At 36.6% G+C, this 12,787-nt stretch overlaps 2 protein-coding genes across 6 annotated transcripts in view; both read right to left on the bottom strand.

Moving 5' to 3' along the window:
* Positions 1 to 2,725, bottom strand: part of LOC124182217 (telomerase-binding protein EST1A-like) — a 241,416-nt gene extending 238,691 nt beyond the window's left edge. For all 4 annotated transcript variants that reach the window (XM_046569169.1, XM_046569170.1, XM_046569172.1 and 1 more), the window contains exons 1-2: positions 2,677 to 2,725; positions 429 to 876 (exon numbers count right to left, since the gene is read on the bottom strand). In XM_046569169.1, coding sequence (XP_046425125.1) covers positions 429 to 876; positions 2,677 to 2,725 — 497 coding nt within the window. The remainder of the gene's footprint in view (positions 1 to 428; positions 877 to 2,676) is intronic.
* A 5,135-nt stretch (positions 2,726 to 7,860) lies between these two features.
* On the bottom strand, positions 7,861 to 11,123 carry LOC124182246 (mpv17-like protein). 2 transcript variants are annotated; one of them, XM_046569215.1, is made up of 5 exons: positions 10,780 to 11,123; positions 10,601 to 10,685; positions 9,944 to 10,228; positions 8,902 to 9,033; positions 7,861 to 8,799 (listed from the first exon to the last, which is right to left on the bottom strand). In XM_046569215.1, the coding sequence occupies exons 3-5, from the start codon at positions 10,199 to 10,201 to the stop codon at positions 8,560 to 8,562; spliced, it is 630 nt and encodes a 209-aa protein (XP_046425171.1). In that variant the 5' UTR covers positions 10,202 to 10,228; positions 10,601 to 10,685; positions 10,780 to 11,123; the 3' UTR covers positions 7,861 to 8,559. The 2 variants fall into 2 exon arrangements, with proteins under 2 accessions (XP_046425171.1, XP_046425170.1); XM_046569214.1 differs by having other exon boundaries at positions 9,944 to 10,217; positions 10,780 to 11,121.
* Between the last annotated feature and the right edge of the window lie 1,664 nt (positions 11,124 to 12,787).

The raw sequence follows: 12,787 nt of genomic DNA, 5'->3' as shown, positions 1-12,787 counted from the left end.
TTTATATGTTTCATTTTTGGTTGTTATTGCAAAACAGGTGATGAATATGAGTAATAGGAAAATACTGAAGAAGATATACAAAACGTGTGGAAAACCCCAGAGCAATAGAGACTACATTTACACATGAACGTGGATACAATATCACCCGTGTACCTATTTTCCAAAAATAATGTAATCATTTTGTACAAAGAAGTCACCATTTCTAAGTAGCTATAACAATCTCAATTGTGAACGTTTTGAATGAATTCTGAGAAACGTTGAGCAGATTTTGTCTTGAATATTCCATCAATAAATATTGACCCAGTTTCTTTGACGCTCAGGTTGTGTTTAATTTCACTCAACAAAGTACAAACGAAGCGATCCGGTGGCAGAATTTTTTTTTATTTTGTTAGAGATGTAGCTGTAATTATCATGTTCAAATCTTTTACCTATCAGCCACTTCACGCCCAGCCAATGACTCCTTAACCTTTTTTGGCACATAAAGAGGTTGTTCTGGTTTTTTATTCTTCTTTCTTGGATCACCCCCAACCTGATTATTCCTAGATGATGCGTGAATCTGTTCGTTGCTGTTGTTTCTGAAGTTCAGTCGTACATCAGTCAATTTATCAGAATTACTTTCAATTCGAGATGAAAGTGGGTTGTCCTGCGCTAGAAAAGGACTATTGAACTGGTGTTGCTTCTCACGGCCTTGAAAGAAAGATGACTTGGGCTTTTCCTGTGGGTTGTTCTCACTGTCAAAATTGTCCGAGCTTGATCCTGATTTACGTAATGGGCCGCATCCTGGCCTATATAAGGGCTGAGGAGGAGCCCGGCTTGCACCGCCACGCATTTCCAATGTTGATCTATTCTTTCCCAATTTAGAATCCGCCATATTTTCTGAAAATGAGAGATTCATGACCTTGACCTACTACTACTACATATTGATTACACACGCATTAAGCCATTTGAGATACTGACCACTATGGATAGTAAGCAATCAACAAAATCTTTAGTCATTTCCATTAATAACCTGATTAAATTAAGTGGTATCTATGTCAATTCTTCACAAAGTGATAAAAAATAACTAATACTTTGCTATTCTCAGGGCCAATTTACAGTAAACAGTTAGGCTTATGAAAAAGTGTACAACAAATTTTAAACTAGACCATTTAGAGTAAAGATACTTCACTTTTTTTTTTTTTTGTCATTTCAGTAATATTTTTACGATTATTTAGTGTTTTAAAAATTATTTGCGCACATATTTCCTATGTATAACCTTATTTCTTAAATGAGGTTATTCACCATTTGTGATCTAAAATAAAAAGCACTTTTACCTGGTTATATATGTGAAAAATATGAAAAAATAATTTGTCTGTTATGAAAATATGAACTGATTCGTTAAAGACTAAGTCTTTTTCATCCTTTTTTTTTCTTTCTCTTTTTTGACAATGCCATAGATATTATGCTGAGGTCAATAAGATAGAGGTTTATTTTTTTAGGATGACAAAAGGTAACACAAGCGTGTAACGAGCAGAAAAAAGCACAGAAATGAAACTGTATTCTTAAAATAGTACCAACTCATCACCAACATACCAATATAATGACAAATAAAACTTCAATCAGCTAACTTTGTTCCACCAAGCACCAACAGCTTCAGAATATATAATTAGTATTAGGTTTCTGATGTATGTCCTGATACTAGCAGTAACGCTTAACGTGCAATTATTAACAGTTTCGAAGAACTAAAATCAAGAGATTTTAAAAATTCCAAATCTCGAAAAATGAAGAATGCAGTGAAGTAAGCAATGAAAAATAAGTAAATGTAAAATATAAAAGTGACGGGAGAAATGTAAAAAATATAGAAGAGAGTAAAGTAAGGTGCAAACACACCTATATAAAGAAATGCATCACTCAGCACAGCTTTGAGTGTTACAAATATTTGGCATCAAGTTCCATCGACTAAGAGCAATTATCAAGCTCGTGCAATCTGCGAATGGAAAGTGAAAGGTTCACCTCAAGTACATCGAATATGATGCAGGATATGTGATATATACACAAAACGTTATGATAAGAAATTGGTCTACATAGAAAAATAAATGCAAAAACAACATTGACATAAACATATTTACATTTAGATGTAATTTTTTGTTGAAATAATTTGAGTTCAAGACAAAGAGTTTGACGTGAGATAACTTATTCGTCAAGTTGAAGCTCGGCTGAGATCCTGTATGTGCGATCAGAAATAACCATGAGCAATAACTGTTTTGATGAATCGAATTGTTGACACATAGAATAAGAAAACTACGATATTATCCGTGTTGACATGTACTTACAGCGACAATACTACATACACGATAGTCAGAAAACAGTTATGTAATGAATCGGATACGAGAAAGAAAATCAAAATTGTGATCGATATTTGTATAAACTCCCTGGAAGAACTATCTTTTATCAACGAAGGCCACGTATTTTGGGAAACAATCCTTGAAACTAGCAGTTCTCACAGCAAAATTTTAGGTTAGCTTGTTTTGTTAGGTTAGCTTTAGATTAACAACGATGAATATTCACGTTAATCATTCTGTCGCTACATCAAAATATTAGCTACTTTTGGTGATCTTGAACTACAAATAATTTTATATTATATACAACGGCACAACGATACATCATGCATTTTTTTGTAAATCTTGTTTAAATTACCTTGTGAAATTTTTCCCCACTTTCTGCGTCCTTTGTCGTTGTTCGCCATATTAAATATTGTGTACTTATGCAGAGTGCGTTCCAAAATTAGCTGGCAGCGCTATAAACTCCCTAGGACAGAGGCAGATCTTAGGGTGCTATTTCATGAGCAGTAAAAGGCAACAGTGGTTTAGTAACTTACTAGTTTTCACTAGCATCAGTCTGGTAACTTTACGCAGCAGCAGCGCTGCTCGTAAAGACCATGTTCGAAAATTGACTGCCAGTATTGTCAGCAATCTTTCATCTCTTTTGCGCTTCCAAGTTTGTGAATAGCTCTGACTCAGTCCTAGGGAATTTTCAGTACTGTCAGTCAATTTACGAACACGGCCAAAATAGGTCGTGGCTTCTTGTGGGGAGCTTTCCAGCAACGACACAGAGCGACACAGGGCGACACTGTGTCGAACATGGTGCTTTCCAACAACGACACAGAACGACACAGTCGAACACAGCTGCGGAGCATGGTTGGACACTGCGTCGGATTCATTGCTGCCAATTTTTTAGTTAGAGATTTTATTTTCGACGCATGGTATTGTTTATATTTATTTATTAAATGCAATGATAATCTACACGCGTTTCACAAATGTTTTTTTTCCTGGAGCACTCAGTGTTCCTAGATTTTTCGTATAATACATGAGCGGACTCTAATGACTGAATTAAAAACCTCAAAGCGTTCCAACAAGCGCCAAGGCACAGTGTTCGACCGTGTAACACAGTGTCACGCTGTGTCTCCTTGCTGGAAAGCTCCCGTGATCTTGTGGCTTGTCGCTCGAGAAAATAAACTGCGAGCGGCAGAAATTTGCACCGGAAGTAATAGGGAAAACTGCTGCTGCTGCTTTTACTGCTCATGAAATAGCACCCTTGGAGCATATACAGTATATACTCAGAGGCAGATCCACGGTCTTGCCAAAGACTTATAAAGATAGACTGAGCGCTGCTATAAGAGGTACTAAAGCATGATTATAAAGGACAGAGATATGTCGGAAGTACTGCTCTCTCTTTTCAAACGGCTTCATACCGGGAGACAAGGGCGCAGTGGAAGTGGAACAGCTATAGATATAGGCGCATAATTTCGTCTCATTCTCCTCTACCGCCTAGATCTCCACCACAAATATCGTCAGAAAGAGAAAGGAGTACTCCCGGCATATTTATGTCCTTTAAATGTTTGCTTCAAGCGACTCATAAGAGAGCTCAGTCTATCTTTATAAGTCTATGGTGCGGATGAGGTAAACAATAATGGCGGCGATTTAACCACACAGTATTTACGAAAGTTAAGAGGCAATCCGGGACCGATGATTGGGTCTCTGTCGTTTACTCAAAAGACAAAAAATGGTGAATTGTTGTTTGCCCGATTGTCGGAGCGGATGTTTAGAAGCTGACGAAACAATCTCCTTGTTTCATGCTACCAAGGATCCTATTGTATTTCAAAAGTGATCCAGTGCTGTGAAAGAGTCGATCTTAAATTCAATTATTTTATAAGCGAAAATCATTTCAATATGGCGTACCTAATTTGTAACAGGTGACAGTTGATGATTCTCTAATAGATTGTAAGTTCTCCTTTCCATGTGATTTGCATAAGGAAGATGTCATTGCATACTATCTACAGTACTATACAGTCATGAGGATGCGACAATCAACTGAAACAAAAAGTCGGGAAATGGTAAAGACTAGTAAGGTAAAAAAGAAACAAGCCAAACTATACTCTACGTATAAAAAGCCACGTAAAATTTATGAAATATTTTAATGTAATAATAATAATATTATATATAATGCGTAATTACTATATTATTACACCACACATTTACTATTGTGCATCCTTTGCATGATTGATTCAGTGTCATTACCATTTTCTTTTTATCATGAAAGCGTACTGATGGAATTTTATTTGATCTTTGGTCTTTCGATTCATCATGCATTACATTTTCATTAATATATTGTAGCTACAGTCATGTACATTCATCGTACAATTATTTTCATTTGTCAAATATTAATGTACCTATGTGATCTTCAACAGCAAATTTGATTTTCCGTATGCGAACGTCAAACTTTCGTGAATACTGTCTGCTATATCGCCGCCATTATTGTTTACCTCATCCTCACCGACACCTGAGGTCCCTGGTGGATTTCCGCCGTACTAAGACATAATAACACAGGGAGTATGGGGCAGTCAGACCACCTCTTATTCTTACACCGTGGCGAGGAGCGAGGCAGGTCAACATAACCTCGGCCTTCCCTTAAATTATTGTGCTTATCATGCTGTTATTGTTGTGACCAGCCCTCTGACACACGCTGCTGAAAGTGGTTCGCAAAATGTCCCTCGATTCTGCCGCTAATTTTCACCACTAGTGGCGCTAGTAGTTACCTGACGAGCTTGCGCGCGGTCAGCGAGGGCAGGGAGCGTGTCAGAAGTCTACTAGCGCCACGTAGAGGAACTAAAAAATGGGGACAAGACGCGTACAATTTTTTAGTATACAAACAGTGGTGAGTGTCAGGGGGCTGGTTGTGACCACGGTGTAACATCCGACTGGAACGTCCGTATGTTTTATCGACTGATATTACTGCATGTTACTTTTATCAACTAACCAAACTCGAAGTACGAGAATCTTGTAACCATAAGAAATTAAAACAACTGTCTAACTATTTGGAATATCCCTAGATGGAAATAACTATGAAATTCACTAGCCAAGGCTTAAAAACCATGTTACGAGATCTTCGTACCACAGAGAACTATAATACTATTATGCGTTATTATATATCACTATCATATTAACACTATAATTAACTAACACAATTATACCCAATTATTATATAGCACTCAACAATGCCATTTGTGCATTCGGAGCTGAGAGCTATACTATAAGCAACATACGCTTTACTATATAGCCTGGAGTATAGAAGACTGTAGAACCATAGATAAATGCATAACCAATATAATGTAAGGATAGCACTGCTGCAATAACCCATAAAACCAGAGACTGCAAAACCATCAAACCGTGAATGCTAATTACCCAGCATGAACTATACCTTTTTCCGCAACGCCGTATTGTAGGCAACACGCGCAACGTTTTGAAGGCAATGCAGATCACCAATGTGGAGCTATACAGAGCTTCATCTAGAGAACACATTAGGAAACTTACCGACGAAACGATCGAAGCTAAATCAACTCACAATAAACTCAAAGATGCATACGTGGCAACGCCCAATAACAGGCAACCAACAAACATAAGAAAAACGTTCTAGGAGCTTCCAAGCCGATTTATATCAATATAAGAATTAATAATTACGAAAGAGAATTATACACGAAAGCACACATGTGAACCTGCTCTAAAACTATGAATTATCAAATTGTTAAATACCCTAAATCTGTTAGGATAGTTATAACACAAACACCTAAGAATATTCGCAGCAGCGCGATTCTAATAATGTTAAGCAAATAGCAACTATGTCTCATAAACAATCGCTATTGTACTCCAGGTGAATAACGACAGTGATCAATTATAATACATATGTAATTTTATATGTATAGATACACGCTATAAAACTAACAGACGACGAGTAACCAATATGACATGTAGACTTTGTAACGAACAGGATATTAAGAATATTAAGAAGTAAACAGGAACTAGAATTAAGCGCATCGTGACCCCGAAAATGCACACGGCACTAACATAAAACATGAGTCATCACTAGCGCATACGCACTGAGATTACCATATTAGGAAATAGCTGCCGAAAGCACGAGACGGGGGGAAGAAGCACGGTAGCCGAGGGGTCAAGGGAGGCTTGCGCCCCAACAACAAAGCCCACGCAGAATGGAAAATTACAGAACAACGACCCCGCACCTACACCACCGCACCAGTGCAGCGTTATACCATATGTAAAAGCTTGCAATATAGTAATAGCTAAAGAACTAAGATCACAGGCGTGCATGCGGCGAAGATGTCGTACCCTAATTATAATTCCTAGAAAAAGGGGGAGGTGCGCAAAAGTTGACAAAATCTAAAGAAGGGGATCGTTCTGCGCAACGATCGACACCTATAAAAACGGCGACCGATCATCGGATCGTCCTCTTGGTTTCTATCACCAGGTTCGTCATCTTGTTCCGGTACAGTCTCGCGGTAAAATCCTTTTGCCTTTTGCATTCAAACTTTTCATACAACGTTACTCTGCTCAAAAGTCCAGCGAGCTTTCAGCTCCATTTTGTCATATTAATTTAAGATCTTACACTGTGTAACTCCGTTTTTGTGACTTGAAATATTGAACTTTCGAAATAAATCCAAGCTAATCAAAGTATCCAAATATATTAGAATCACTTATTCCGTTAAATCCTCTCACCAATCTACGCTGCAAGTCATCATATCCAGAGTATTCTCAAGAGGTAAGCCAATTAATTAAATCTTTTATCCAATAATTATTCCTTCCTCGGTTCGTTCGATTAGAGCGACAGAATGCCCGTTGTCTGGTGTATTTCAATACTTTATCGGTAATTGGTGACCCAAACTACTGATGTGAGTCTAACTGTAGCTGTGTGAATGATTCCGGTGTCTAACATCTGGAAATTTCCACCAGGTACTGTTCCAACAACACACCAATATTGGCCATTACAAGGCGCTATCAGTTATTCATAGACATTTGCATGGAGACTAGAGGTAAGAAGTCCGAACGTAATGCTAGCCAAATGGTCGGTGAAAGTGATGAACGATCCGCGGACTGTAACCGCCGGGTAACGCTACCACTGCGGGCTTCGTCAGCGCAGTGATTTTGAATCGTCGATCCTCACGTATGTATTTTATTCGTAAGCAGGCGCTGGTATCGCTTGCGAATACATCCCGAACTACAAGATCTTTCATAGCTTTCACGAACCACTTTTCGACGATTCCGCCATATACGTTCGGTCTCCTTACCTCTAGTCTCCATGGATCGAACATCGACGGCGCTAAATGCGGCAAAACGTTGTACTAAGGAACCGTGCGCTGAAATCTGGCCAGACTTTGTTTGCCGGAGTTCCGTCTCCTTATTACTTCCTGACTTCTGTACATCTTCAACACCTTACTACTTTATTCTTATAAATGTTATTTCGTATTGTTCGGATTTCTGTTACAAAAACATTCTGGGATTCAAAGAATAATTCCAGTATAAAAGCCGCATGTAACAGGAATTTTCAAACTTTATATTATTTCCACTCAACTTATGTAATAAATTAACAATCGTCAACAATTTCGGCGAAATATGTACATGTTTTGTGTTGAGATTCATATAAGACTAATCTTCGATTATCAGCAGTATTTTTACTTAAAAGAAATAATTCAATTTAAATACCTAGTTAGTGATAAAGAAATTTCATCAGACGTCTACAGAACTTGTAGTACTAATCCGAAATTAAACTAGTAGATAGTTATATTTTATACAAATGAGTCTCATGCTTTCGCTATTTTCATACATGACAAGTATCGATGCTAACAAGTGTATCAACAGTTCAGATAACACGCATTACTGTTTCTATACTTAATTTGGACTATTTCTAGTACCTGTAAAGTTATGAATCTAATACCATGCAAATATTGTATGCCTAACTGTGTTGTGTCCAAAAAAAAAGGAAAGATACATGTATCAAATGTCGCAATTGAAGTTTCATTCAATTATAGGCACATTCATTTGTATAGCGATATGAAATCTATGATGTCACAGGGTACAGAGTATTTTTAGTGATCAGACTAATAGTTTGAAAAACTTTACTGATTCATGACAAAACTGTTCTTAGAAATTTCTATAAAATGCTGCAGGAAGTATAAACATGCATGCCAACGTCTAAAGAAATTAATTTTTTTATTCCTAAGTAATTTCAATGTCAATGAGGCATGAAAGCAGTCTTGGTCTTATCCTGTGACTGTTGATCATGCTGCTTTGTTTCAATAGGATCGATTTCTAATTTATTATTATTTGTAAGTTGACTTTTTTCCAAAGACTTCATGTAGGCAAGAAATGATGTCCACATTAAACTGCAAACACTTACATAGACTACACGATTTCTTTCTGGGATGAGGGTAAAATTGATGGTTTGAAGTATGGGCCATACACATATTCCAGTCTGAAAGAGATAATCGTTTACGATAATAAGAAAAATAAAACAGAAATTAAAAATAAGATCTCAATGAAATTCTGGAATAGATATAATAGTAATAAATTTTACCTTCCACGTGGGCCAAAACTTCTGTTTGACCTCTTCTACACATTCCGAAATAGGCTTGAATTCTAGTAGGTTAATACCAAAGAAGAAACAGCACATAGCAGCTGGACCATAAGAAACTTGTTCCACAAGAGCCTGTTCAAAACACCATAAAATTTTCAAAGTGAAATTTACCTAAACAGTCAATCATGGTCATGATAAGGCATAGGGCAGAGGTAACGTTCGTAGCATGTAAACCATTTCTGGTGGTGTAAAGCGGTTCAATTATTTCTAGTACTAAAAATCTATTCAGTTATTGATTCAATCAAAAGAACATTTTGGGAAGTAAATGTCAGTGTAGTTTTTGACTATTCAATTGTTTTAAAATCAAAATTTTAGCTCTCAAAGTCATCTAAAGACATTTATGCCGTTTATGGCAAGGCATTTTTTTTTATATGGTATGGATATGTTACTATACAAATGGTACTATTGACAGTCAGGCCACATTTGGTACGATGGTAGTCAAAAGTGGTACATCTACCTTAGTTCAAAGAGTAAAAGAGATATTTTAGTTAGTTAGTATTGACATATGATGAGCAGCGATGACTAGGAATTGACTATACTTCGTAATGTGGGTACTGCGGTCGATCTCTGTATACGCTAGTTTTTCAATCACATTATTAATTGAGATGGAATAACTTCCGAATGTTCAATGGTTTTGGAATTCCCATGAATTTACTTAGCTGCATTTGCCAACCACAATTATAAATGCACCAAGTGGGTATTAGGATAAGTGCATGATGATTGGTGGATGATTCAGTTAAACAGTGACCATACAAAATACAATTTTAAATTCTTGACTTTACCTTGCTATTGTTTAATAAAAATCGTACTGGAATCGCAAAATTTATTTCAAAATTTTTTTTCCATAATGAATAATTTCTCAACTGCGTATATTCAACAAACCCAAGTTTTTCAAATTTATAAATTTCACCATTACTTTATATGAATAAAATAATTTCTGTTTCAAGTATGAACAAACTGACAATTATGCTATGAATTTTACCTTCACAATTCCAGACTTTAGGTCATTCTTCGGCCAGATATACGAGGCAAATTTGATCCAACAAAAAAGGGTCGGTGCAACAAAGAATCCGCCATACAAGCTGAATCTCAGTGCTTGCATGTAGTTCAATTCTTGATTACCAATGAACTTTTGTTGAAGCAAACTCGCTGCTGGCCATATTACCGTGTATGATGCCATTCCACGGATAATCGGATATTTGGTAGTGATCTCACGGAATTTTAACAAAATGACCCTCATCTTTAATATTTAGACTCTGAAACAAATCTTTTCGAATTATGTGTCAGATAATTTCATGGCAGGACCTCAATTACTGATAGGTAATATTTAAAGACTATCAAGCGATTATATGTTTGACTTCGACTGTATAACTCATATACATATAATAACTCAGATTCTTTTTTCCTTCACAGTTTGAAATAAAGTGCCATAGGTAATATACATGTAACAAGTACGTGCATGTTACAAAAACATATGAATATCGTTTAAGTAATCATGAAATTGCACAAGTATGTAAAAAGTTCCATTCAACTGGAGACCAAGATAATTACTATTCTGTTATATTGATTGCTTGTCAGAATTTAAAAAATATACATGACCTATGTAGGTTTATTACTCGTCGAGTATCCTATAACTTACAAACACGCTTGAAGCGTCGCAAAGTTACGTCAACTTTGCATATCCCAAACGCGTGTCATCACGTAACGCACCCCGTTGTTGAAAACTAAAACATGATTGAAAAATGCATTACGCAGATAACTTGAGTGACATGTTTTCGCAATGTCATGAAGTACGTAAATCACGATGTTCCGTTTTACCTTGTGCTCAACGATTATCGGAAAGATACACGTTGAACTTTGAAACACTCCAAGTTGACGGTCACATGAAGTTAGATCACTGTCAAATATACGTATTCTGTAGCGTTCTACAGCAGACCTTCGCGTTGCTGTGAATATCGTATCCGGTATGATGATGACACAGTAAGCTCGATTTAATCGCCCTTGAATAATATGCCTAACTACTCTTTTGGCAACTGTCGCGGACGAATAGACACTGAAATTTTGTCTTGAATGGCTCGAGTCTGGTTCGAGTCTCGGACACTGTCCGCTCACTCAATGAGCTGACGATCGCGCGGCGAGCGCGAAAGCGCAAAACACTCATATTGGCATAGGTATAGACAACGCCAATAAGTAGCGTATTCAAGGCTGTTATTGGTGTTGGCATGCGCTGCACCTCGCACCTCCTATCCCGCCGCCGCCTGCCGCCGCCATCGAGCGGTATAAGTGATCAAAGCGCGGTTTTTTGCGTGGCGAGTTTTAATTATTCGTCCCTTTAACTCTTGATCGCGGAAACGTCGTAGGTGCATCATGGTTAACGTTGAAGAAAATGAAACGTACTAAGTTAACAAAACATTTTGATCTGTAAATGAATAACCGAAGACATGCAGTTCATTCAGCAACCATAATGCATTTATGCATTCCCTTGGTGAAAATGATTTCTACGCCAAACTACGATAAAAGGCAGTTCATCGAACACTGTAGAAAATAGTCGTAAAAAATCGTAGGGAATGGTCAAAAAGTGTACAAGGTTGTGAAAAATCGTCGCAAATTGTAGTATTTTGCATAGAAAACTACGAATTTCTACGAAAAGTTATAAAAATCTACGACTTACAAAAACAGTTAATTATAATTTCCCATAAAAAACAAAATAAATTTAGTTTCGTAGAAACTTGTGGAATTTTATTAAAAAAGCTAGCAGTTTCTACAAAAAATTATGCAAATCTTCAATTTTCTATGAAAAATAATTACAATTTCGGATCCAAATATCCATTTTTTCTTCACGTATTCTAAGAATCTAACTGGAAAGTACAACTTTTCATAAACTCCATAAAGTCTCATAAAGAGTGTGCATTTTCACAAAAAATTGTAATGATCGACAATTTTAGAATGCGATTTAGATCGATAATATTACAAATATGCATAAGAAAGTATGAAATATTATGTTTGAACAACCGTCAGATGTTTCATCTCTCTCACAAGGAAAACTTATTGCGGACAGGTCAAGTATCTAGCAGAATTTGACCTCGAGTCTACGTCTAGAGACTAAAGGTCTCATCTTCTGAACGTAAGTACTATCTAGATGCATTTAGAGAATCTGTCGTATATTTATGAACTCATCTCATGCCAACTAAATAGGTGAATCTCATGAAAAAATTAACATTTGTTAGTTTACTAAACGAGCAATGCTATGATTTTTACAACAAATTATATCCATTTCAGCATTTGATATAAAACAAACGATCGCTCAATTGCGCTCAATCGTAAAATCAAATTCGTAGTTGGGCGTAAAAATTATTTCCTCCAGGGTCGCCACAGAAGTCAAAGTTCGCTCTGTTGTGTCCCGTCGTCGGACTTTGACCACTATTCCACGTGAACACGAACGATGAAAAATGAATCCTGTTTCAATTGGGAAATTTGTTTCCATTGAGTGAATCACAGAAATTTTTCTTAATCAAGAATAAGAATTGGATACAACAATGATCGAGAAACACTGCTATAATGAATTCTAGAATACAGAAATTCGAGTTTTCCAGTAATCATGCACCTGTAATAAACAGAATTGTACTACCTCATTATTTTGTCTGTAAGCCATTCGCAAAATAATAGCAATAATGAATTCGTTAGAGGTATGATTCTTGAAAAAATCTCTTACAAGTTTGAAGCACAGATTGACCTTGCTTTCAATAATACGTCGCAAATATAGGATATAAGGTGTGTTGTTACAAGGATAGGAAGAAAATAATTTTATGGTCCGACTGATCTAAAA

Source organism: Neodiprion fabricii, chromosome 5, assembly GCF_021155785.1.
Source record: "Neodiprion fabricii isolate iyNeoFabr1 chromosome 5, iyNeoFabr1.1, whole genome shotgun sequence".
In the NCBI taxonomy this organism is placed as follows: domain Eukaryota; kingdom Metazoa; phylum Arthropoda; class Insecta; order Hymenoptera; family Diprionidae; genus Neodiprion; species Neodiprion fabricii.
The sequence above is the reverse complement of the archived record's forward strand: the minus strand, read 5'-3'. Positions and strand labels throughout refer to the sequence as shown.

Excerpts from the sequence above, each read along its gene's own strand:
- LOC124182246 (XM_046569215.1), bottom strand. The coding sequence starts at position 10,201 with ATGAGGGTCATTTTGTTAAAATTCCGTGAGATCACTACCAAATATCCG. Across the intron at positions 9,034-9,943 it reads TAAAGTCTGGAATTGTGAAG|GCTCTTGTGGAACAAGTTTC; the intron begins GTAAAATTCATA and ends TGTTTTGAACAG. Across the intron at positions 8,800-8,901 it reads AGTTTTGGCCCACGTGGAAG|ACTGGAATATGTGTATGGCC; the intron begins GTAAAATTTATT and ends TATCTCTTTCAG.